The 25,954-nt window shown below is 42.0% G+C and overlaps 2 protein-coding genes across 10 annotated transcripts in view; one reads left to right on the forward strand and one right to left on the reverse strand.

Moving 5' to 3' along the window:
- Nucleotides 1–11,037, forward strand: part of PLA2G7 (phospholipase A2 group VII) — a 36,393-nt gene extending 25,356 nt beyond the window's left edge. The window contains exons 3-11 of one of the 3 annotated variants that reach the window (XM_067544920.1): nucleotides 1,204–1,354; nucleotides 2,050–2,143; nucleotides 3,049–3,117; nucleotides 3,769–3,916; nucleotides 5,417–5,530; nucleotides 5,794–5,885; nucleotides 6,360–6,530; nucleotides 8,397–8,545; nucleotides 9,066–11,033. In XM_067544920.1, the coding sequence (XP_067401021.1) occupies nucleotides 1,204–1,354; nucleotides 2,050–2,143; nucleotides 3,049–3,117; nucleotides 3,769–3,916; nucleotides 5,417–5,530; nucleotides 5,794–5,885; nucleotides 6,360–6,530; nucleotides 8,397–8,545; nucleotides 9,066–9,178 (1,101 nt within the window). In that variant the 3' untranslated portion in view covers nucleotides 9,179–11,033. Of the gene's footprint in view, nucleotides 1–1,203; nucleotides 1,355–2,049; nucleotides 2,144–3,048; nucleotides 3,118–3,768; nucleotides 3,917–5,416; nucleotides 5,531–5,793; nucleotides 5,886–6,359; nucleotides 6,531–8,396; nucleotides 8,546–9,065 lie in introns of all 3 variants that reach the window. The other 2 variants (XM_067544919.1, XM_067544921.1) reach the window with 2 other exon arrangements.
- Nucleotides 73–25,178, reverse strand: TDRD6 (tudor domain containing 6). 7 transcript variants are annotated; one of them, XR_010919110.1, is made up of 6 exons: nucleotides 18,360–25,178; nucleotides 17,701–17,819; nucleotides 17,055–17,144; nucleotides 16,640–16,697; nucleotides 3,027–3,291; nucleotides 73–385 (listed from the first exon to the last, which is right to left on the reverse strand). XR_010919110.1 is itself a non-coding variant. In XM_067544914.1 (5 exons), exons 1-5 carry the CDS (start codon nucleotides 25,132–25,134, stop codon nucleotides 3,275–3,277), a joined length of 7,059 nt encoding a protein of 2,352 aa, XP_067401015.1. In that variant the 5' UTR covers nucleotides 25,135–25,178; the 3' UTR covers nucleotides 1,984–3,274. The 7 variants fall into 7 exon arrangements, 6 of the variants coding, with proteins under 6 accessions (XP_067401015.1, XP_067401018.1, XP_067401016.1 ...); XM_067544914.1 differs by lacking the exon at nucleotides 73–385 and having other exon boundaries at nucleotides 1,984–3,291; XM_067544915.1 differs by lacking the exons at nucleotides 73–385; nucleotides 3,027–3,291 and adding an exon at nucleotides 12,464–13,234.
- Between the last annotated feature and the right edge of the window lie 776 nt (nucleotides 25,179–25,954).

Genomic DNA, 25,954 nt, shown 5'->3' on the forward strand with positions numbered 1-25,954 from the left:
TCAGATAAACTGTTCATGTGCATTGGGTAATAGATCAGCAAATTTAATATTTAAGCAACCTGAAACTGTTTTTAAAAGTCCAGTTTAATATACATATTGTTCTTAACAGCCATTTTGTCCTGTTGTTTAGGGCATTCTGCATGCAATTCTACAATTAATTCACATAAACACAATATAATCAGAGAGAGATTTTGAATAGTGCGCTCAGAAGTCACTTTTGCACTAAAGAGCAAAAATACAAACTGTACATACTTTTTATCTGATGGACACCTTCTTAATAACATTGAATTACTTGTACATAGTCCCTCCCTGTGGTCCTCGCAGAAGAAACATTCTACTGAAAAAATATACTCACATGGTTCACAAGAAGAGCAGGGGTGTCGGACTGGAGAGTAGAGAGGACCAAAAAGGAAGGAAATTGAGAGGGGTGAGAGAGTGAAAATACTACTAATAAAAAAATGCATAGGGGAACAGACATCACAGAAGATATGAAAACATCTTGGAGACGGGTTTGGAGGGAAAAATAATCTGAAACATTTAACACAAACAAAACACTACAGAAAATATTAATGGTATTATTTAGTACTTGACCAGCTTTCATCTATAGCTATCAAAGTGCTTTACAAAGAGGGTAAGTATCACTGTCCTCAATTTAGACAGGGAAACTGATGCACAGAGAAGTAATGAGCACACAGCAAGTCAGTGTCTAAGATGGGTATAAAGGACAGATCTGACTCATACACAGTCTGTTCCCTGTCTGCTGGAGCACATTGCCAACAAGTCTAAGGGAAGTGCAGGCTCTGAAAAAGACTCTGAAGAAATGGGATGCAGGAGGAAACAGAAAATAGGAAGGGAACAGGGAAAGAAGGAGAAATAAGAGAAGGGAGACAATGAATGCTCTAAAGTTAATAGTTTGCATTGTACAACAATTTGGAATAATGCTTTATTGGTAGTTTAGCCTGAGAGGGAGTGTTACATAACTTTAGTTGGATGCCAGAGCTCATGTTTGTTTGTTTATTCCCAGGTATGAAAAATAGATACATTTGGTGGGGATCAAAGGAGCCTTTTTTGATAATTTTCTTCTTGGACCCTCTCTTACACTTTGTGGTATCATTTTAACTTGTTAAACTTTTTGGCAAAAATATTTTTATTTTTTAGCAGCTTCAGCAGATAAAATCTATTTTTTTTATGATTCAATCACAGGGAAGCTTCTTTCGTCTGTATTATCCTTCACAAAATGGTACAAGTAGTGAAGAAACCCAGTGGATCCCCAGAAAGGAATATTATGGTGGACTTTCTGACTTCCTCAACATGTACCGGATGTTAGGAGAGACATTTTTACAGTACTATGTTGGTAAGATGGGTTTATTTCTTATTGCCTTACTGGTGAGACAATGTGTGCTATGATCAGTTTAGTTATGGCTCCTGGATTTGAGGAATGTGTTAATACTGCAGGAGCACAAGGGAATTTCCTCTGCAGAACTATGTTTCTTCTCCTTTTCCTATGGGGCAGTAACATTCAGGTGACTGTATGTTTCACTACACTGTGCCCAAATACCACCGTGATGGATGTCTGGGAATATTCACAGTAGTAAGTAGTAGGGGTAAAATTCATCCTTGTGGAAAGGACCATCACTCTTAAGCCCTATGGGGAAGCTTTTCAAAGGCACAAAGGGGAGTTGAGGTGCCAGTTCTTATTGAAAGTCAGTAGGTGTTGGATGCCTAACTGCCTTTGTGCTCTTGAAAATCTTCCCCTACAGAATTTAAGTGGGGCATAGACCTTATGCTGGCTCTCTGTAGATGGGGAATTTCACCCTCTGCCTGGTAATAAATGTATGTAAGATCAGGCTTTCTAGTGCAAAATATGAACTGAAGGCCTGTACTCTCACTCTCCTGGTGTATTCACTCAAATGATCTCATTGAAATCAGTGGGACAATCTGAGAAGTAAGGCAGCTACTCAAGGTAAGGGTGGGTATCAGAATGAGTCTCAAAGAAATGGATGGTAACAGGAAAAGCCACACTAACTGCAGATGTCCTGTTTTATCTAGGCTCAGTGACATGTCCTGCAAAGTGGAATGCTGCTTTCAAACCTGGAGAAAAATATCCCCTCATTATTTTTTCCCATGGACTTGGAGCTTTCCGGTAATGCTGCAGTTTGTTGCCTCAGACCACATGGGGATAAGTGAATCTCCAGTGTAACTCCACAAATCAGTGAAGTTATGCCACGGAGGAATTTAGCTCAGGAAGTTGACAGTTCTTGAGAGTGGTTTTGAACACTATCTTAGTAAAGTTGTGCTGGATCCATCACAGTACTAGGTAAAACTAGTTTTAAAAACAATGGGCCAGATCATCAGCTGGTGTAAATTAGTATATCTCCATTGAAATCAATGCCAACTTATAAAAACTGAGGGTCTGCTCCAATTTTGGTTTACCTATCTCTTTCCCTATTTTAAATTTAGGGATAAATATACTTGCCTGCTTCTCAGGAGCGTTGTGAGAATCAATTATTTAATGTTTGTAAAGCACTTTGAATATGTAAAGTATTATGCAGATGCTATTATTATATATAATCCGTTTCTCTTCCTCAAAAAATCCTCTTCAGAATGGTATTGATATAAAAACAAGATAGAAAGGCTATGTGGCTTAATGGATAGAGCACTGGACTGGGCCTCAGGAGGTCTCGGATGGATTCCTGGCTCAGCCACTGGCCTGCTGGGTGATCTTAGGCAAGTCATTTCCCTGTCCTGTGCCTCAGTTTCTCTGTTTACAAAATGGGGATAATAATAGTGACATCCTTTCTCAAGCACTTTGAGTCAATGCATGAAAAGCACCATATAAAAGCTAGGTATGATGAATGTGGGACATTGAACATGTTTTACAGACTTACACATAAAAATCAGTCCAGTAGCAACTTGAGAAAGAAAGGAGGTACTGATCAAAAATGTAAAACATTAAGTTAGGTGGATTACAAATATGGCCTGTATGTTATTTCAGGAGCAAGGTATTGAAACCATGTGTAACTAACCCATGTATGCTTTTGATTTCAGGACTATATATTCTGCTATCTGCATTGAGATGGCATCTCAGGGTTTTATAGTTGCTGCTGTGGAGCACAGGTATGTACAGTATATCTCCTTTTTGGGCTTGGAAGAGACGAGCAGTTCTTTCACAAAGTCCTATGCTTATTATTTGATCTTGCAAGGCGCTGTGAGCAAATCCTGAGATCTTCTTAAATTTGAAAAACACTTATTTGACTAGGAAAGATTATTTTTCTCACCAACGGCTTAAGCCTGAAAGACACAAATAGAATGTAGTGTTTGTTATACCGTATAAATTAGATTTATTTAAAAAGACAAATGATATTAATTTTCTTCAAAACCCAAATAATTCCCATAGCTCAATTCTCAAGCAAGTTACTTGAATTCTTTGACTGGGAAGAGGTTGTTGTTGGGAGTAGGGTAGTTGTTGGTTGTCTATGTAATTTTTTTTTAATGTACTATTTGTGGTTGTTTAATGTTAGACTCTGGCAAAACAAGGTCTGTTTTCTTTTCATTTAGACTTTATTACATACATTCAATGATAGTGCTGCTCTAGTTATTTTCTTGGTGCCAGGAGTCAATTTTTCTTGTTGGGGGTGAAATCCTATCCCCATTGAAATCAACGGCATCAGTCCCATTAACTTCAATGGAGCCAGAATTTCACCCATGAAGTACTGTTGGCATGAGTGTGAACAAGTCTTCAGAATTAACCTTTTTTCTGTATTATAGAGACAAATCCGCTTCTGCGACTTATTACTATAAAGAGAATTCTGTTTCTGAAGCACGAGAAGAGACTACAGAAGATTTGGAAGAGGAATGGATCTACTACAGAAAACTAAAACGTGGTGAACAGGAATTTCCTCTACGCCACCAACAGGTATTTGTTATGGAACCCTGATTTAACAAATGAGGATGCAATCTAGCACCCAATGGGTGCGAAGGGATTGATTAAATATAGCATATTTGCAAGGGCACTAATCCATCTGGCTTCCTACCTCAGGTCCGGTCAGGTCTACAGAACTGACTTTTGCCAGCATAGCCTTGTTGCCCAGGACTGTGATGAAATGTGATTTGTGACTGACTTAGCTATGCCAGCAAAAGCCTCTAACATAAATGTGGTTATGCCAGCAAAACTGCTTCTGGCAGCATAGCTTATTTTTATCCCGGGGGGGAGGAGGAAGGAGGGAGGGCCTGGAATAAGCTATACCAGCAAAAGAGCAGCTTTGCTGGTATAAGCTGTGTCTACACTAGATGAGCTTATAGTACACCCTTATAGCTATACCCACAAGCCTTCCAAACGCAGACCTGACCCCAGAAGCATGCCAGTAGTTTTTCTCTCTTGATCCAATCCCCACTTAAATCAGTGAGAATATTTCTATTGACTTCAATAGGCTTTGGATCCGGTCCTTAGTGAGTCTCTAGTGAGGGTGTACACATCAATAAAGCAACAACTGACATCTCATATATACATCCAGCACCCTATTTGTGAGCCTAAATTCATGTCAGTTACAGAAACTCTCGGAGTAACCTGCAAAGCCTATTGCCCATTGGAATGATCTCTCAGATGGAGCTCAGCAGGTGTTTCTTGGAATGATCTCTCAGATGGAGCTCAGCAGGTGTTTCTTCCAGGGATGCATAGGGATTTCACTGGCACATACTCCAAGTGCTGGCCATCTGCACTCAGGCGAATTTCACCCTCACGTAGAAAGCTAACTCCAAAGAGCAAAAGAAATAATATTTTTCCTGGTTAGTAAAATATAAAAATCAAAAGGAATATTTTTCAAACATCTCAGAACCATCATTGGTTAATGCATATAACAACACAAGACGGGCTCTCTGACTGGTTCCCATTGAGGGCGTCTAGATGAATACAAACAGCATATTAACATACTTTAAAGCTCCAGTATAGACAGGGCAAGTTGTATGGTAGCTCATTCATGTGTACCCCACAAGAGAGACAGGGGTTCATCTAGACCAGTCAAGTTTTAAATGCACCTTTTATCAGAGTCCTGACAAGCCTGTCTCTGAAAAGTCATGAGTCCATGGGAGTTGAAAGTGGTCAGTTGCTCTCATGGGGTTAAATTCAATCTTGTGCAGAGAGTCAGCTAAAGGCCCCTGCATCATTTCAGTTCTAAAGACCAAATTCTCTGCTGGGTTATACTGTTACAGCTCTATTGCCTTTTTTTAAAATTTATGGATCCAAGTTCCAATTCTGCAAAGTGCTTAGCATGTGCTTATCTTTGAATACGAGAGTAGCTCCATTGACTTGAAGCCCTAGATGTTTCTATGATGTGTTCCTAAGTGTTTAACTCAACACCTTATAGCTTGTTCTTTCTGTCCAGGAGGATAATTGTTCTAGTCTTTTATCTATGTCTAGGTACAGCAGAGAACAGAGGAGTGTATCAAAGCTCTCGACCTCATTCTTGATATTAATTCTGGGAAACATGTAGTGAATGTACTGCCTTTAAACTTTGATTGGACTCTCTTAAAGGTGAGCGAAAAGATCTAGACTCATTTTAATAATAGCCTGATTGCCCTTCTGTTTTCTCTTTCTGAACTGAGCCCTGTGATTCCCCACATCAACTAAACATATTAGGTATATGACAGTTTCATCTCATACAATCCTGAACCTCTGTTTTTATAGCTATCATTTTATTGCCATTCTAGTAATCTCTAGCTTTTAAAATAGATATGCACTAAAGACTAAAAGTTGGGAAAAGAATGTCCCTTACAGCATCGTGATTTCTTTTGCAGGATTCTATTGATAGTAACAGAATAGCCGTTATTGGACACTCCTTTGGTGCTGCCACAGCCATTGAGACTCTTAGCAGAGAAACTAGATTCAAGTAAGTGTCATAAAGCAAAGGCAAGTTACAGGGCTTTTGCATGGTATCATTCTTCATTTAAGCTTTTTCTTTTCTTAGCTATGCAGAGATCTCATTTAACTAGTATTAACTAATGATTACAGCCATTGTAAATAAAATGGCTTTACTTTCTATGGACAATATTTCCCTTACTCCTGCTTCTGTGAGCTCCAGGAAGCCAGAATAGTACATCTGGAACAGACTAACGTGTTTCCTCATTCCTTGGTACCTTGCAGAAGTGTTTCTGCCAGAGATTCAGAGGGCTAGGAATGAGTGGAACAAGGGCCTGTTCTCAGCCATACCAAGTAGAGTTCCATTATGAAATGAAAGCACACTATCCCTTCAGGAACCCTTTTATATAGCCTACTTATCCATTTACACTGTGACACAAAGCATACTGAGACTACCCTATGAATCATTCTACTTCAGTGATACGATCACACAGCTTTTCTGCAGGTGTGGCATTGCCCTGGATGCATGGATGCTTCCACTAGGTGATGATGTTTATTCCAAGGTCCACCAGCCATTGCTGTTTATCAACTCAGAAAAATTTCAGTGGGCTTCAAATGTTCTAAAAATGAAGAAACTGGACTCCACTGACACAGAAAGAAAAATGATCACTATCAAGTAAGTACCACAACACTATAAACCTCTGCTCTAAAGCCTGGATTATTTGCTTGTACAATCAACAGGAGGAAAATTACAGGCTTCTAGCCACAGTTGGTGGTTTACATATAGGAATCTAGCAGTGCCTCACCAATTATTACAACCTCACCAGAAGTATTTACCATACAAGGCACTCTCATCTTCAGATCTCTTCATATGAAAATCTGGTGTCATATAGCAAAGGACTTTGTGCACAGACTTCCAGTATAATCAGGGCCCAAGCATAATTTTTTCGTGCCCAATACGAACTTGTAACATGGCCCCCTCCTACACACCTACCACAATCCCTCATCCCATATATATAATCTCATAAACCATGAACATTTTTTCCTCGTGATAATGTGGGTTGCAGCCTGGGCCAGGCCCCCCAGGGCCTGGTAAAGTGTGCCCTTTTTCCCCGCCCCCATGTGGGGGCCCTGAATATAATCCAACCAAAGATGCAAGATATTTATTCTATTGTATTCAGGTTCTTATGCTGTTCCCATCACCACAGTATCTGTGTAACCTGGCTGTGAGATTGGGGTGGGTGAAGGGGGCTAACATAGCAGCTGTAGTCCATTATGCAACACCCATGTGGAATTTGTGGCCATTGGATCTTACTCCAATCATTTCCCCGGCTTGTCCACAAATCCTTTCCGTTGAAGTTAGGTACTTAAATACTTCTGTAGAGCTGAGCCAAGTGACTTGCCCAAGGCCATAAAAGGAGTCCTTTTTTGAGGCCTTTACCTCTCCTAAGCAGAGAGCATCTCTGTAGCCAGTACTTAAGAGAAACTTCTGCTCTCCTGACCCATCCACTGGCACAGAAGGCCCTGAAGGTGACAGGGATGAATAGAACATAAGAAGCCCACACAAGGGGTTTGTGTTCCTTAAGTGACACAGAACAAGGATATTGATAAACTGAAGAGGGTTCAGAAAAGAGTCACAAGACTGATTAAAGATTTAGAAAACATGACATAGTGGTAGACTCAAGAAGCTTAATCTACTTTGCTTAACACAGGTTAGGAGGTTACTTGATCACACTCTATAAGCATCTACATGGGGAACAAATATTTGATAAAGGGCTCTTCAATCCAGCAGAGAAAGGTACAATATGATCCAGTAGCTGGAAGTTGAACCTAGACGAATTTGGACTGGAAATAAGGCATAAATTTTCAACAAGAATAATTAACCATTGGAACAAATTTACCAAGGGTCATGGATACTCCATCACTGGCATTTAAATCAAGATTGGATTTTTTTTTTCCTAAAAGATGCTCTAGGAATGTTAGGGGGAAGTTCTGTAGCCTGTGTGAAACAGGTCAGACTAGATGATCACATGATCTCTTCTGGCCCAGGAATCTATGACTCTATGAACAGTTTCAAGTGTACTTAGAGGGACATTTGGACAGTGTGGGGAGCAGAGCCAGTGAATATGATTATTTGGATCCACCAGACAATAGGCCCCAACCCAATGGGCAAGAGCAGTTAGGAGCAGAGGACTATTGCAGCCCTAAGGATCTCAAATTCATACACAAAACTGCTGTCCTTCACTTCTAGGCTAGTTATGTAGGCATGTCCCTCAAGGCAGAATTTAGCCTTAGGGTTTTTCTACACTTGAAAGTTATTCATATTAAAGCAGGGTGTGAATTTAACACACAATAGGTATTCCCAAATAAAGTGCGGACAAGCACTGAGACAGCAATAGCAATAGAGGAATACCAGTCTCCCCCTCAACTTAGGTATACAATGCATGATTATCTTTGCAAATGACTATTTACATGCATTACCTTTTATTGCAAAACTGCATTACTGTGAACTTATTTAAAACCACCTCTTTTCTATTTACAGGGGATCCGTACATCAGAGTTTTCCAGATTTTACCTTCCTCATTGGTAGTGTTGTTGGAAAGATTTTCAAATTAAAGGGAGAAATAGACCCAAACATAGCTATAGATATTAGCAACAAAGCTTCGTTAGCCTTCTTGCAGAAACATTTAGGTAAGTGGTGGTATTTAAAAAATAGTTTTGTTTAAAAGGCTCTGGTGACTATTAAGTCCTATATGAATGAGCATTGATCGACTCTTTATTCCTATGCATCCTCTCATGTCCCCACAAACTAACCCACTATTTTTTTTAGGACAAAAATTAAAATGTGAATTATGTCAGCATCTGCTAAACTGCCTCTTGCTAAAAATGGGTGAATATTTTGATAATTGACTTTTTTCCTCAGGGTTTGTAAATTGACTGTAAAGTTTCTCTCAGCTGCAAGATCAGGTTAAAGTGCCTCACATCAGGAATGTTTAAATTTTGTTAATTTCTCAGGAATGTAAATAGCCTAAGGTTTCCCCACTTCATACTGTATTTTGTTCCAACATCTTCCAAACCAGTTTGATTTAAAAGACGAAACTGGCAAGCAATTAGCTCATTATCCTGTAGTTTGATTTTAATCATTTTTGCATTTGACTCCTTCAGATAGTAATTGGTTTAGTCACATTTGTTTTGCTTCCATGTTTCACAGGTCTGGAAAAAGATTTTGATCAGTGGGACGCTCTCATAGATGGCGTTGGATGTAATGTAATTCCTGGCACCAACATTGATCTACCCTTAACTCAGCCTGAATCAGTAGAATGAAGAAACTGAAAATACTATGTATACTAAAGCACTTTTTAACTCTTCAACAAGATGTTACTTAGAAGTACAATACTGCTGGTCAGCTACTTCCCACCAAGCTACAGCATTGTTTTTTTCTTACTTATCAAGACAGGTGACTATGAGGCAGTCTCCCAGCACACTGATAAGAGTTTTAAATTCATTCCAGCCTATAAACTTACTCTTTAAAAATGCTGTAAGAACTTTTGCTTTCTAATAATCAAATATTAAATCTGTTACTACATGGACGTCTGGCTCTAAATTAGGAAAGAACCAGTGTTGCCTAGTGTTTACATCAGGAGACTTCAGTTCTGGCAAGAGCTTGTCAAGACATTTAACCTCTCTGCTCTTCAGCATCTCCATTTTTAACATGGAGATAATATCTAACCAGCATTATCAGATGTTCTGAGCTCTCCAGCTGTAGAGTGCTACATACATACTGCAAATTCTTTTTTTATTAGGCTTAAAGTTTGATATTCTTGAAGTCAAGCTAACATGAAGCCCTGATTCAGTATCTTAAGATTTTGATCCCAAATGGAGATTTTTATAAAATGCCACTTCCACTGGCAATAGAAGCCTCTTGAGCGCATTGTTCTTGGGAGAGTTCCTGTAAGATTTCTGTAAGTTTGGCTTCTTGTGAAGTTTCAGTTCCATCTGAACAGCAAACTGAAAGAAGGCTTCTTCTAAGTTTTGGATTTGGCCCAGAACCAAAATCACAAGGACAAACTGGGATCTAGGGACTTCAATCACAGTCCTGTCTCCCAAAATTCAAACCATTTTGGATGGTAGGTGCCACAGATGGTATGCCACATATGGCAATTATACTTTAACAACTGATTGGTTTTTAGAAGCCTTTAGAATGCTTAAGCATTCCTGCCATGCTCTAGGAAACTAGAGCTGCACACAAATGAACTGTTTTTTTTCTCCCCTTCAATGAGAGTCAGTGAAGACTCGTAGAATTTCTTGTCAAGATTACAAAGCACATGGAGCACTTGGGTGAGATTTTCCAAAGCTCCTAAGTAACATAGGAGCACAAGAGTCAATGGGACTCGGGCATGTTCTCCATCCAGCCTTTGCCTTCTTTGTAATCTTTAGTTTGGGATGAGGCTGATACTGGTGAGAGAAATGAACTCTCGAGGCAGAGTCGTCTTCAGTTTTAAGAGTAATTGTTTTGTCTTTATCTACATTTTCTTTCTTTGTACAAATGCCCTCTCATCATATTGTGACATGCATTATTACTGTTAGGGATGCTTTTTCACCTGTTATAAGAAAATGTGTTCCAAGACAAGCTGCAGTTTTCTGATACTGTGTATGTGTGCCATTCCCATACAAATCTGTTTTCAACCATAAACAAGCACTTGAACTGAAATTTGCTAGTAAATGGGAAAAGTTAATTTTTAAACTACGTTCTCTTATCTCCAACTTAAGATAGTGCTTCCTTCCCCACAAGGGGTCATTCTGAACTCAGGGGCTCTCCATTTTAACTCCCCCCAAACACATAGCTCCCCCCTCAGAAAATCATAGTGTGGTCGCTATGTTGGCACAGGACAACTGAACTCCCTTCACAGAGCCATTAGCAGTTAGAGGAATTGCTTTAAGATCATGCCTGTTGCACAGATAGAATAAGTATTGTTCCCCTCAGTAGAGAACCTGTGGAGTAACCTAGCACAGAGGTTAATGGCCCGGCCTGTGATAAAATGTCATTGTTAAGAATGCTAAACGGTCATTATTTCTGTTGTGTACACGAGTTCCCCACCTAATAGAGAGGGTCTATTAACAGTTCTGCGCATGGCATTGCCACCTTCTCCTTGCTATCACCCTTCCACGTGGCACAATTAATTGACACACATACTTCACAGTCATTACACATTAGGTTGATATACTTAAAATGCAACCATTGCAATAACATCTTCGTGATCAGCCATTGCCCTTTCCCTTCCATCTTTCCTAGAAGGCACTGTCTGACAGTCTTGTTCTCATAGCTATGACAAGAAGTTGCTATAGTACTCAGGCATTCTCACAAATAGCAGCTGAGATGCTACACAGCCATATGCTATTAGTAGTGTTGCTACTTGCTAGGTGAGATAGGCATGGGAAAGCATTTAATAGACTATTTAGAAGCAGCTGTACAGCTCTGCTTTTCAGACTAGAAGAAGCTGTCTGCATAGATAATTATTAACATGGAGAGTGGTAGACAAAGCCATGGTCATTAAAGCTTGACTTGTCTACAGGTGGAGCAAAACAAAGTGAACTTTACAAGGAGAGTTTAATAGGACTCCTAATCGTAAGAATAGACCTTGTAAATGTTGCCTACATTTAACCACAGTTCATTTGATTCAAGTGTTTTTATAAAAGTGCAACAACAATTCAATTTGGTAAACAGAATTAGCATTTGTAAGATACTTTAATGAAGTTTTTAAAATACACGTAGCAGTATTTTTCATTGAAATCACCCCTCCACACCAGTTTTTGTGTATTTATTAACATGCTGTAGAATAAGGCGTTACCAACAGCATCAAGATTTACCAAAAAGATTAAAAAAACAACAACAAAAAGACCAACCAGACTTCAAGTGGGATTTTCCATAATACTCAAGTAACCTAAGTCCCATTGGCTGTCAATGGGACTTGTGTTCCTAAATCACAAGTGTGTGGAAGAAACCTACTGCTTTGTGGATAATCTACTTTACCTGATATTGGCACAAAATGTGTTTTCATCTTAATCTTACCAAACTAGTGAGAATTCAGAGATATTACTTATAGCATTGCAGTGTTCCTTTAAGAGAAAATGGTAATATCTAATGCTTTGCTCCATAGCAATTTCCACACATGCAACAGAAAAAGATTATTTCACTCACTGTCTTACAATTCCATTTGAAGATTTTGTTTCCACTTTGTAAAGTGAGAACAAGCAAGTCAGGACTTCTTCCAAACACTGCAAATGTGTATGCAGCAGTTAGAACAGCACCAGATGCTGGAACTGGACAATGGAGGATAGATCACTCGATAAATTGCCCTGTTCTGTTCACTCCCTCTGAAGCATCTGGCACCAGTTGGAAGAGGATACTGGGCTAGTTGGACCCAGTATGGCCATTTTTATGCTCTTATGTTTAATATTCCTGGGGTGCTCTGTACTTACACCTATCCTGCCATTAATGGTCCTGTTTTAAAGGTCTGTTCAATCCAACATATGGTAATCAATTAATTATAGATGAAGGAAGTGACACTAGAGAAAGCAGTAGAGAAATCAAAGCTCAAGACCAGATGATAATGCACCAGTGTCAGTTTTATTCCAGCTTGTTCCATTGTTATACTGCTATACTAAACTCAGAGTTCAAACTGAAGTAAGTATTATTTGCCATAAAGGAGGACAAAACATTCAAAGTGATTGGTGCAAAATAGCCTCAAAATTTTTTTTAGGAGAGCTATTCTAACAAAGAAATATTCTCAGTGCTCACCAGAAAGCAGTGTTGCATAATATACAATAGTTTGTATACAACTTATCTGAGTAACCTTCATTTAAGCAAACCCAAGCTTAAATCAAGTATAGTTCCAATAGAAATATAGGGCTTAAGCAATCTACATATGCAAAAAGTTTAATAAGAATCTAGTTATTACAACTATTAGTGCAACTGACTAAAACATTCAATAGCTGAAACTCCACTGGTCAAGGGCTGCCCAAATTCTCACTCAAGTGAAGGCAGCAAAGTTTTTAGAAGTTAGATGCAAGCACTATGAAAACATTTATATATTCCACAGAGGCATTTTGTAGTCTTGCCACAAGTGCAAAGTGCTATTACAGAAATATGGCATACGAGTTAGACATTATTTGCTCAGCTGCTTGAAAACCATGCTCAAAATACTTCAACATATTACTTAGTAATCACAAATTCTTGGGAAAGTACATGTTCACAAGACTTTGTTTCTCCAACACGTGAGGCTGGTGAACTAAGAAGCCTTACTCAGTGGCATTTTCAGGACTGCTGGACAACATATACGGATCAACCATTACATCTGAGCCACAACTAGCCCTTTTTTCCTATGAAAAGAAGGGAGAAAGACAGGTAAGAATAGGACCATGAAGATCCAAAAATATACATATGCAATAATGGTCACTAAATAGTGTAATCTGTATGTTTTTTGGTAGTCTAAAAGATTATAGTACAACTTCAGGCCAACTTTGTGTCTACTTTATGTTCCTGTACTAAGTTTACCCCACAAAGATTATACATTTGAGGGACCATTGTGTACAATGAGTAACTATAAACTAAGGCAGTTGGAACTTTACTCAAAGGTGAAATGGCTCATCTGGATGCAAGTGTGCAATATTTACAAGACAGACTCCAATGTTGCGTCATATTGTTCAGTTTAAGAGCTAAACCATTCCACCTGCAGATGGAACATGACAGTCCCAGTGGATATTTAAAAATGTAGTTGAAGATAAGTGTTTTATCAATAAAACACAGATTCTGATAACATGTACAATTTGTATCTGACATTCAGATAATTTCTGTGGATAAATCAGTTCGTATCTCTTCAGTTTTTTGAAGCTACATAGACAAAAAATGGTCATTAACAGGACTGAGTGAAAGGGAAGAAGCCACCATTTGCAGACTTACAACTGTTTTTTTGGTAAAAATACAGAAAAACTGTTAGAACATTACAGTCACAAAGTCAAGCACTCAAGAGTTAGGAAATGCCAGCATGAAGGTTGCCTGTGCCACTCCTTGTACACATGCATTCTGACAGTCTAATTACTTGATCACATGTGATTGTTTCCACAGGACCCTGGCTTCATTCAATGCACAGGATAGATGGTGCTCAATGATCAGATATTCGATATTTTGTTTTATGCTCATTGTTTGGTGTGTAGCCCATGCCTCATATACTGCATCCTACTCAAAACCTGCTCTAAAGACAGGGTTATTAACTTCTCTATGGCACTAATCACATACCTGAGTGCTTCACAAAACCTCTGTGAAATCGGGGGGGGGGGGGGGGGGTAATAATATCCCCATTTTATGGATGGGGAGTTGAGACAGAAAGAAGGTCAAAGGTATCAGCTAGTTTTGGGTGCCCAATATGAGACACTTAGGTTCTGATTTTCAGAGTACTTAGCATCATATAGCACTGTACATGTTCAAAGCACAGCTTCCACTGATTTCAGTAGAAGATGTGAATGCTCAACACATCAGACACCAAGGTCCCAACTTGGGCAGCCAGAAAATGAGGAACACAATTAGTGACCGCCTGTGGAAAGTTTGATTTAAAAGCATCTAAGTGGAACTGTGGCACAGGCAGGGATAGAATACAGTTCTCCAGGGTAGCATTCAGTTCCCTCAATCACGAGCCCATCCCTTCTCTTCCTGCAGTGCCCTGCCTCATTTGCTACACACCTTTCAACTTCTGCAACAATCAGCAAATGACTCAGGGATCCTACAGACAACAGTTTCTTTGACCACACAATCCTAATTCATCCCCAGAGCAGGTCCACCCTGTACACTGAATGAGGCAAAGTATCTGCGGAAAAAATATGTGATCATGTAATCAAAGACTGTCAGAATTCATATGCACAATGGGGCCAAATTAAAGTTTGCACCTTAAATTGCATAATTTCCTCACTTTTGAGTGTTCAATTTTTTGTGTGTAATTTTGTGTGTAATTTCCTAGGTTTTTAGAAAAACTGAAAAAACAGAAATTGTTTCATATGATATATTGATACCTACATGCATCACCAGCAGAGTTGGATCTTTTTGATCCATCACCAGATATTTGCCACTTGAGCTAATGGAATGCCTGACAGCAGTAGTAGGTTGCCATCCTCTATGTCAGGGGTGGGGAACGTCCGGCCCGCAGGCCGTATAAGACCCGCAAAATCATTTGGTCTGGCCCTGGCAAGGCAACTGCAGGGGGGAATTCGGCAGCGGCACGGTTTCACGGCGGTGGCGGGCGCGCGGCGGCAGTGCCCACCCCGAAACCCTGCCGCCATTTGCCCCTTTTCGGCGGCGGGGGGGAATTCGGCGGCGGCGCGGGTTCACGGCGGCGGACACTCAGCCGTCTTCCGCGTACCACCATCAGGCTAATTTTTAAGTTGATAATTTTGTATGGCCCGCGAATGATGTTATAAATATCCAAATGGCCCTTGGCAGAAAAAAGGTTCCCCACCCCTGCTCTATGTGGACCAGCAGTAAAGGGCAACGAAACACACACTTTGCCATAGAATTTCCCAAATATTTTCTGACTGCAGTGAGAGTGAGTTTCAGGAATCTTGGGTTCCATTCCAGGTTCCAAAAAGGAGTGTGCTCTAGTGGGCACAGGCTCTTCTGCCTATATTATCCCCAAAGTTTGACTCCTTCTGCCCAGTCCCCTCCAGCACGTCCTTGTCCCAGTCCTCTCTCTTCCCTATGCTTGTCTCTTTGTCCCAGTCTCAGTTTCTTTACCAAGTTTGTCAGAGCTAGAAACAACTGAAAACAGAGTCTTATAAGGGGAAGTGTTGGGCAACATTATATGATAGGCAAGAATGGTAAATTGTCAATAGGACCTTTCATACAAAAAGACTCGGGAAAGAATTTACTTGTCCAGATCTTTAAAAGCCAATTTCCTAACTTTTGTGACAAGGATATCTTACATTACTAAAAGAGAGAATCCTGGCAATACACCAGACAAATTTAAGTAAGCCGATGCTAGTAGTAGGAAGGTCTATAGACCTTTGACTCCAATGAGAAAAGCTAACCAGTGAATAGCTTTTCAGACACTGTAAAATGCACAGTATCAGTCTGAAAACCACTACTTTTCTGAACGCAGGAAGAAAGTATCACCAGCTAAGTTTTTATTCCTAGTAGCTGTGTACAGGCTGGCAAGTTAAATCACACCATCTCAGAGAAAAAACAGAACACAAAAATTTCTTATACTTTTTTGTAAGAAAGAACAAAAATAAGGGAAGAGCTATAAAGAGTCCTGATATCTCAGGTGATCAGTAATGGATACAAAGACTTCCACGTAACATCACTACCACTTTACAAATATTTGGGGGCCTAAAAGACCCAACTTGGTGATCACAGTTCAGTTCTCCAAGTGGAAAAGTACCCAAGAGATAAGCCACCCCTACACACCACAACTTGTACCCTTAGAAGGGCCAAGGATTTGATCAGACGTGAAAACAGAACCATTGTTTCCCCTTAGGAATGGTCCTTCCAGACAAGGCAATATGGGGGACGCTTGCACTGTTACTACCTGTGCTATACCTGCTAGTGAAGAACCCAGAAAATTGTTCACTAGTGACTAGTTAGTCCAATTGCATTTCACAACTGGAAATTATTTTGTTTATAATATACTAGAATACCATGCTTTTAAACCTTTTGAAGCATAAAACAGGTACTTAACATTCACCTAACAATAAACTTTTCATATGGCAGGCGTTTAGAAAGTACAGCTGAAGTCCTACCTTGCAACTCTGAGCCCTCTGCTGATGAGTGCAAATTATCTGTCGCATGGAAGGCTGCCTAGAACAGAAACAAAAACAGATTCTGTTAGAAGGGACAAAGGCACAACTGCCTAAAGTCTTTCTGTACCTGTGTCTGATTTAAAAAGTAGACTGAGGGCTTGTCTACACTGGCGCTTATGCTGGCAAAACTTCTGTTGCTCAGGGGTGTTAAAAAAAACCACCCTGCTGAGGTCACTTTAAACTGCTTAAACACTGCAATTTCTATGAACTTTAACATTCAGATTTTCCAGATAAAGGTCTATATATATTAGATATCCCTTATGGTCACACAAAGATTGCAGCTCAAAACTCCAGGCACTCGATATTCTCTCTATTAGGTTTCCCCAAATATTTATCAAGAGTTATAACACTGTACCTCACAGGGACTCTTAGTCACTTCAGGAATACCATTCCAAACATTCTCAGGATTCACTATCTCCTCATTGCCATTAGAGAGATTCAAAACCTGAACAGGTAAGATATTAACCTTAAACTAGCAGGCACTACCAGTTACACAGAATACATATAACTAACACAATACACTTATGGAAAAAGTCCACAACTAGAGTGTAATGCAAAATACTAATATACAAATCCCATAAAACGAAAGAAGAGAGAAGACAGTGTAGGTAATAAGTGTTCAGTTTCTGGTTTAGACATGTATTTGTCTAAAGTGTATAATTAGAAGTCTGCAGCTACTCTTCAAAACCAATACATCAGACTAGGAAGCAAAGATTTAATAGAAAGTGTTCCTGAAAACCTTTATGTTGGCATCTCCCAGCATCCACTTATCAAGTGAATTTCCATTGAGTAAGTAAATCTACCAATACAAGAGGCAACTGTAACTATGTATTCTATAAGCAGCAAGCAACACTAACTGTTTTCCTCTCCGGAACTGGAAGCTCTCTAGAGTAATTGAGAGTCTGCAGAATGTGGGATGGGTACACGTGGAGCAACCAGAGCATTTCTAATGTATATGAAATATTTTCTACACATAGAGAGAGCTCTGAAGTCCTACTTACCCTGGTTCCTTCGTCAGATAACTCCAAAATCCGAGCCTCACACCATTTTAGACTTGTCCACACCATACATTTGGAGCCAACAGCAAATCCCTCTAGATTAAAGGTTCGCTCACTTTGCTCTACAAGATTTGAGATGTCACCAAAATTTGCTGTACAAGTCTAAAACTGTATTAAAAACTGTCAAGTTATTTAACTGCTTCTGCCTGCTACTTTTTCAGTCTCCATTTGCTAGTAAGAAACTAATCCTATTAGTTACAGTTAGTTATGGAGGAGTTTTAAATGAGACATTTAAACTGCTAACTCATTATTTAAACCAGAAGTTTAAGTTTTAAGGGTGGACCAGATCTAGGTCAAAAGTGTCTCATGGACCACATAACATCCTGGTTATGTATTATTCTTTTGGCAACGATAGCACTTTTCATGCACCTTACCTCATAGTTCTCATTCCCCATCTCCTCCTCCCAAGTCTAAGCTTAAGATGTAGACTTAACATTATAAACAATTAATTTCTTCTCCATAACACACGATGAAATAATCAAGTATTTTGTAAAAATTTAAGCTAAATTTTGAATTTGCAACTATTGAGTTTTTTTAAACAAAGTGTTACTATTCTGTACAGTTTGAGTCTATAGCTCTTTAAAATAAATTAAGGTATTTACCTGCACCATGACCAACTAAAGTTTCATCTTGCTTTTCTCCAATTTCAATTTCTTCTTCATCTGCGGATTTACACCCCAAGGACTCCCCACACACTTGTGTATTTTTGTACTCTCTGAACACTTCATGAAAGTCTGGTTTTAGCTGTTCTGTACAACTCGTCTCTTGCAGAGTTAGCCATTTCTTACACTTTTCACCTCTGCTGTCACTTAGTCCTACACCACACAGCTCTACAGGGCAAGTAGACACTTGCTTTTTTAAGTCTGTTTTGGGGAATGAAAGCTGAACTGCACTATCTGCAGAAAGCTCTAACATAGATGGTTCCAATTCTAACAAGTCCTCCCTTGTTTCATCACCCAGAAAAGCCTGCACTTCAGATGGCACCAGTTCCAATACCTCTTCTCCTTCAGCACCAAGCAAAGGCTGTACTTTGTGCATCTCTAATCCCAGCTCCTTCCTGGCTCCATTACCAAGAAAAGTCTTTACTACAGAAGACTCCACTTCCAACTCAGTTAGTACAGCTTTCATTTGCTGAATTTCAAGCAAGTCCAAATCCAATCTCTCCTTTGTTTCTTCACCCAAAGAAAGATGTACCTCAGATGGTACCAGTTCTAACAGTTTCCCTCTTTCATCACTATATACAGGCTGTATTTCAAGTGACTCAATTTCTAACCAATTCTCTCCATCACTAAATGAAGGTGACATTTTAAGTGATTTTGGATTCATTAGCTCCCCCGTTTCACCACCCAAAAGCTGTACTTTGAATGATTCCAGTTCTGACATTTTTTCCTTTGTTTCATCACTCAAGGAAGTCTGCATTTCCAGTAACTCCAGTTTCAGTACCTCTTCCTTTGTTTTGTCTCCCAAGGAAGGGTGCCCTTCAAGTGACTCTAGCTCTAGTGAGAGCTTCTTTAGTTCATCAAGTGAAGAGTGTGTTTGTACCTGCCTCATTTCCAACAGCTTCACACCCTCACTCGAGGAAGGCTGAGCCTCAGATGATGGCAGTTCCAACAGCTCCTTTCTTTCTTCACCCAGGAAAGACTCTACTTCAAGTGATAATTCTAACATCTCTGCTCTGAGTTCATCATCTTCCAAGAACTGTGCATCAAATGGCTCAAATTCAAAGTCTTTTGGTTCATTATTGGCAAGCAGCTGTGGTTCAGATATTTTTGGTTCTACATATACTTTTGTTTTGCTGTCACTCTTTTTTTCCAGTAAAGGGTTCTCTGCTTTAAGTATTTCAAAATTGGTCTGATGCTCATCAGCAATTTTGAGAACTACTTTTTCTTTGATTTCTGCAGTAGTGAGACATCCATTGTCTATCAGGTGGAATAGTTCTGCACAGAATAAAGCATCCTGCAGAGCACTATTTTCTTGCTCAGCTCCTCCAACAGAAGTAGCAGCAGCTGCTGCTCTTTCAAGGCAAACAGCATCTGTATTATCTGTCCCAGGGCCCTCATTCTTATCACTGAAAGTGTTCTGAATGTTTGACAAAGTCCCATCAGTGTCTGCGTTATACTTCCAAAAACAGTTCATCTCCTCATTAATGTTTTTTCCATTACATACCAGTTTAACAACAGATAAGGGAATTTCTGAAGAGTTATTCTTTTTTATTTCCATTACTGTGACCTCTAGTAAATATTCTGCAATCATGTCATAGAACTTGTCTTTTACTTCATTACTCCATGAACCCTCTGAGGAATTAAATCCAGATAGACAGCACGGAAATGCTTGTATAGGTATTGTAAGCAGTTGATCAGGAATTTGTCTAATCACCTCTCTACCAACAAATTCCTCAGATCCATAATCCACATGTCTGACAGTTAGGTTGTTACCTTCTATGCTGCTAATTTCTGCTCTGTAAAGTTTTCCATCTTCACCATACTTTGCTATGCAAATATCACCACTTCTAATATTTGATCTGAAGTCATCCATACTGCTTATTTCAAGTTCTCTGGTTTCCTGTAGTTTTTTTTCTAAGTAGTTTATATTTTCTGTGTCAGCCATCTGACACCAAAAGTATTCTGGGCCCTTTACAAAAGTGACATAGGCTTCTACAGTCTGAGCTTCCTGTGGGGTCTTCCAATGGAATGATTTAGCATCAGATATACCAAAAGCTTTATTTTGCTCTTCAAAAGGCAGAGGTTCACACAGATTTGCCACATCAGCACCACTCTCTCTTCTGACAAGTGCTTCTGTTGATTGAGATGCTTTTATCACTGCAACATTTTTATTAATCAAATCTGCTGCTATCAGACCTTGTTTGTCATAGAGAAGAATTTCCCATCTGTCCTTGAGTTTCTCTACAAATTCACAGTTTATTTGAACTTCATTTGTTCTTTCTGAAAAGTAATGCACTGTTTCCTGAGTCCAATTTGTAGGCTGTTTAGACTGAACTCCAGCCAGTGAGGAATGAATACTCATCATTGGAATTGATGAATATTTTTCAAGCAGTCTATCTGTTTCACAAACTTTAACTATTGAAGTATTGCCATAATCTATATATTGTACACTGATCAGTTCATCAGATAGTTTCTCTTTTACTACAGCTCGATACCACAAGCCATCTTCCGAAAAGATTGCACAAGTTAAGTCTCCTACTTGCAACTGTTGTTGACTGAGACTCCCTGTTCCTGTGTTGTTTAATCCTTCTGAAATACTGTTAAGTTGAGCCTCATCACTTGCTAATTGAATATAAAAATCTGAAGGGTTATTTACATGAGAAACATATACTAAAGTTTTCAGACCAGGCACTAAGTTTTTTTGAGGTAGATCACATAAGCTTTTAAGTGGAAAGAGTGTACTATTTTCTCCTTTATTTCTAGTTTTAACAGTATCCGGTTCAACAATATCAGACTTTCTCTCTTTCTTTATAACGGGTAGAGATTTATTTTCACTTTCTTTACCTACTAAGGGGGTACCTGCTGAAGGCAAAACTTTGTTAGTGTTAAATCTTTCCACAGATCCCAGAAACTTGGTTGACAACTCACTTTTTGTAGCAGTCTGGAAGTGTTTTACATGCTTGCATACAAAATTAGTTTTGTTATTGCACTCTTCTCTTTGGATTTCAGATCTCCAACTTGTATTCTCAGACTTCCTTAGATATGTCGCTGATGATTTCATGTTTCCATTTCTCTCTTTTTTAGCATTTATGTTTTTAGGGTGTAAAGTTTCATTTTCTACAAATTTGTTAGACTCTCTATTGGTTGGTAAGCTTAAACCCTTTTTCATTTTTGCATTAATCTGCATATTACCATCATACAGTTCAACTATCAGCTTTCCATCAGATTCTTTTGCTACAACTATTGCCTTTAAAGGCTTATCCAAGACAGCTGTTTCAAACCATGTAGTAGCTTCTTTCGATACATTAGAGATATCAGATAATGAACATTTTATGGCTTGCATCGGCAAAAGCAAGATATCATATGCATTACTAGGTACAGGAATCAAGTCGTCTTTCTTTACCACTTGTGTATTCCCAAAGTCTACAAAGAAGACTTCATTAGGCTTGGTTTTCAAAACTACTCCTCTGTACCACTGACTGTCAGTATACCTTGCAAGACATAGATTTCCAGGGTTTTGTGGCGTTTTTAAACTGTGCAATACTTTGGTCAGTCGACCAATATTATTTGTGAGCTGTTCTAGGACATTTGCACTTCTTGCAAGTTGACAGTAAAAAATCCATGGATTGTCAATGTGTGTTACATAAACCTCTTCTTCACTTCCAATTTTGATGTCATGTGTAGAATAATAGTACGAATATAGCTGAACAGAGGATGCCAGATATTTTTGAGGCTGTCCAGGTCTGGCCCATCCTTTTTCTGTTAGAAAATGGCACACACTCTGAAAAGGTGTAATTAAGTCCACAATATTAAACAGTTCTTTATTATTTATGGCAGCTAAAGCAAATATTGTACATTTCAGTTCCAACTGATCTGCTGAGGCATCAACAAACTCTTGAAAAGCTAGGATTGCCTTTTCATCCCAGTCAAAAGGATCATTACCTTTTGGTTGGATTAAATTGTAAAGGCTGCATCTGAAAGCTTGAGCTTTCAATTTCAAAAAATTTGCATTAATTGAGCGGAGATTCTTTACAGAAACCAGCTCCTTGTTCCCATAGTCAACATATATTACTTCTACATGTTCTGTAGAAAGCACTCCACTAATAATTAAAGCTCTGTACCATTTCTCATCCTCTGAATACTTAGCTAAACACACAAGATTTGACCAGTGATGTGGCTGTGCTGAAGCCTTGCAATATTCCTGAATTTCAGCCATTAGTGTCTTAAGTTCTTGGTTGTTTCTACTCAGCTGACACCAAAAGTAGCCAGGACTTTCAACATAAGATACTACCACTTGAACTGTACTTCCAACTTCCAGCTGACCTTCATAAGGAGATCCTGGTTTTATTTCCACGTAGTTCTGTGTCAGAGAGAAGGGCAGGTTTAGGTTTCCATTAATTTTTTTCTCTTCAGGCACTGAGACATTTGGTAAAGGGTGCGTTTCTGCAGTAGACTGGTCTTTGGCTATCAAAGCCTCAGAGTAATTCAGCACTATATTGTCTCTTATTGTTTTGGGTTGCACTCCCATCTTCCTGGCTGTTGTACTCACTTGCTCTCCCTCCCCAGCCCGTTCTTTGGGATCCTGCCCCAGAGGCTGAGCAGATAACTTCTGAAGAGTCTCTGGAACCTCAGCCCCCTGGAATTTCACATAACCTCCTTGGGACAAGATTTTGCTTATATTTTTCTCTCCCGTTTGAGACTGGTCAAGAACTTCAATCACATACTTGTCACCCTGTGTACCCAACACATGGATCACCAGCGCCTTGCTTTGCACTGTCCTTTTAAAGTGAGCCACAGACTCTTTACTCCAGCTCTCCCCCAAGGGAGAGACATCTGCCAAACAGCACTTCAGAGCTACAGCAGGCAGCTCTCTGAACTGAGAGAGCAGCTCCTTCACCTCATACCAGCCTACCATCTCGGTGTTGCCTCTGTCCACCAGATGCACTTCAACCCCATTCCCCAGAACCCTGGTGATAACAGCCCGATAGTAAGCGTTCTCCTTCCACTTGGCGCAGCAGAGGGATCCCGGCTGGGGTTCCAGGACTGTACCGTCCAGCTTCTGGGCTCGGGAGTAGAAGTCGCTCATGCTCCACATCAGCTGGCTGAAGGGCAGCTGGTGCTCCCGGAGCCGCAGCCAGAACTCAGACGGGTCTCGGAGGAAGGACACTTGGGCATCGTAGAACACACCCACTTTTAGCCGCACGCCCGGCAGGGGGGCAGCGGCCGGGCTTCTCAGAGCCGCAGCAGCAGGGAGAGCGGCCGGCAGAGGCCCCGGCTCCTTGGGAGAGGCGGCAATGGCATCCTCCTCTTCCGGCTGTTCCTGCAGTGCTCCCTGGCCGCCCTGCAGGAGTCGGTGGGCCAGGCAGCGGGCCTGCACCCCGTAAAGGCAGTTCAGGTTGAGGCCGTTCTCCCAATACAGGTTCACGTAGTACAGGTGCTCGAAGGGGCTGTAGGCTTCGATGCGGGCGCTCACCGCCTTGCCCAGCAGCAGCGCCTTGAGCCCGCTGAGCTGGGAGCGGGACCAGCCACAGCCCGCGTCCGAGACCCCCTGCAGGGCGCACGGGTAGGTCACCACCGGCATGCGGAAACACTCCACAGGCAGGCGGCGCACGTTAGATCCCGTCACGAATTCCTTCCTACCGTAGTCCACGCAGATCACCTGGGCCACCAGCCGACCCTGCTCCCCGGGGATGATCTCCAGCAGCACCGCGCGGTACCAGCGGCCGTCTATGCCGCGAGCGGCGCAAGGGGAGCCCGGTTTGGGTAGCGGCTCCTGCTCCCGCCCGGCCGTCGCCTCGTACACGTGGTGCAAGGTTTCTGAGAGGCGCTGGATCTCCTGGGACAGGCTCCGCAGCTGACAGTAGACGCGGTGCGGGTCGGAGATCTGAGTCACCAGCACCGGCTCAGTCACCCCCAGCTGTAGCCGCGGATAAAAGAAATCCAGGGCGGCCGGGCCCGCCTGGGGAGCGGGGGCGAGGAGGTGCTGCGAAGCCGAAGCAGAGGCGGAGGGCTCCGGCTTGGGGTGGCCATGCTGGCGGGACGCCGTCAGGCAGCGCTTGAGCAGGGCTCGGAAGCAGCTGGGGGTGATCTGCTGGGCCAAGCCCTGGTGGTGCATCTGGGCCACCAGCCACGGCAGCTCGAGGACGACCAGGCGCTGCGGCATCAGCACCTCCCGCACCAGCCCCGACACCTCCTTGGCGTGCAGGTAGCCGAGGAACTCCAGGGCGCCCGCCGTCCAGCCGGTGGCCGGCTCTTCCCCGCCGCCCGCCGCGGCCGTCCCGGCTCCCGGCGGCACCAGGTCGGCCAAGACGCAGCCCAGCACCTCGGAGGGTAGGTGGAAGAATTCGTTCCCGCCCCGGGCCAGGTAGTAGGCGCCAACCGCCACCGTGCGGCCCTCGTCCAGCAGGAAGACCCGGTAGTGGTGGCCCTGGCAGCTCACGACGCGGCAGCGGTGCCAACGGTTCCCCAGCTCCACCAGGCACAAGTCCCCCGGGCACAGCCCGGCCCCTGCCGCCGGCCGGAGGGTTCCGGGGGCGCCGGCCAGGCGCGGCCCGGCCTTGGCCTGGATGTCCTGGTGCAAGCGCACATACTCCTCCCGGCGCTCGCCGAGCAGGCCCCAGAGCCGCACGAGCGGCACCTCCAGGTGGACGTCCACGAAGGAGACCTGCAGGCTGACGGTGGTGCCGGGGCTGGGAATCCCCTGCACCGAGCACATCTCGCCCGCCCCGCCCCCGGACCCGCGAGCTAGCGGTTCGGATAGCGCGCGACCAGCCCAAACAGCCTAGCACGAGGCTGGCCACTCGGCCAGCTATTATTCCGCTGGCGCTGCACTCTCATAGGCTGGTCTTCCTCACGTGACCCTTTCCGCCGCTGGTGCCTACCAGGTCTGGAAAGAAAATCCGTTAAAAGAACGACGTTTGTGTAGGGCTGGGCGGGCGGGGGAAGGAAGAGGGACGTTTTGTTGGTCCAGTCCATTTTGACCCGGGGGGGCGTGGTTGTAACTAAGAATAGGTTGGGCGGCTCGTGCGTCAGTGGGGTAGGAAGGCTGTAAGCACCAGAAATAGCCCTCCGCCCGTTGGTGCTGGTTAAATGGGTGGAAGTCTATGGCCAAGGGATGGGCAGTGTGCTGGGCTTGCCCGTGGGAGGTGTACTCCTCTGGCCCTGGATCACACTAAGTCCACAGGGCCCCCTTGGCACTTTTCCTAGGCTATACCTGACTGCTCAGGGTGCACCATTGCATGCCCAGAGGTGTCTACAGTCTACTGGGGCTCAAGGCAAAGCATTGCATGCTGGGACCTGGGGCTACAGGCCACTCGAGGTCAGGCTGAAAGATGGTATGCTGCAACCTGTCTACATACTACCTGAGATCAGGGATAGAGCATTGCATGCTGGGACCTGCCTTTACAGGTTAGTCAGGCTCAGGGTGAAGCACTGGGTGGGGGGACTTGTCTTTACAGGCAACTCAGGCTCACACTGTGGGACCTACGTACAGGCTACCTGAGTCAGGGTGAAGTGTTGGATGCTGGGACCTGTCT

The sequence above is a fragment of the Emydura macquarii genome, unplaced genomic scaffold, assembly GCF_026122565.2.
Source record: "Emydura macquarii macquarii isolate MOO-44397 ecotype Brisbane River unplaced genomic scaffold, CSIRO-AGI_Emac_v2 contig_1039, whole genome shotgun sequence".
Taxonomy (NCBI): Eukaryota; Metazoa; Chordata; order Testudines; family Chelidae; genus Emydura; species Emydura macquarii.

Bases quoted from the DNA above. Each gene is read 5' to 3' on its own strand.
- TDRD6 (XM_067544913.1), bottom strand. From the start codon at position 25,134: ATGTGCTCGGTGCAGGGGATTCCCAGCCCCGGCACCACCGTCAGCCTG. The intron at 17,145-17,700 runs GTAAGTAGGACT...TTACCTGTTCAG, and splicing joins TATCTGACGAAGGAACCAGG to GTTTTGAATCTCTCTAATGG. The intron at 15,660-16,639 runs GTAGGACTTCAG...CTCTGTTTTCAG, and splicing joins AGAGGGCTCAGAGTTGCAAG to TTGTTTCTAGCTCTGACAAA.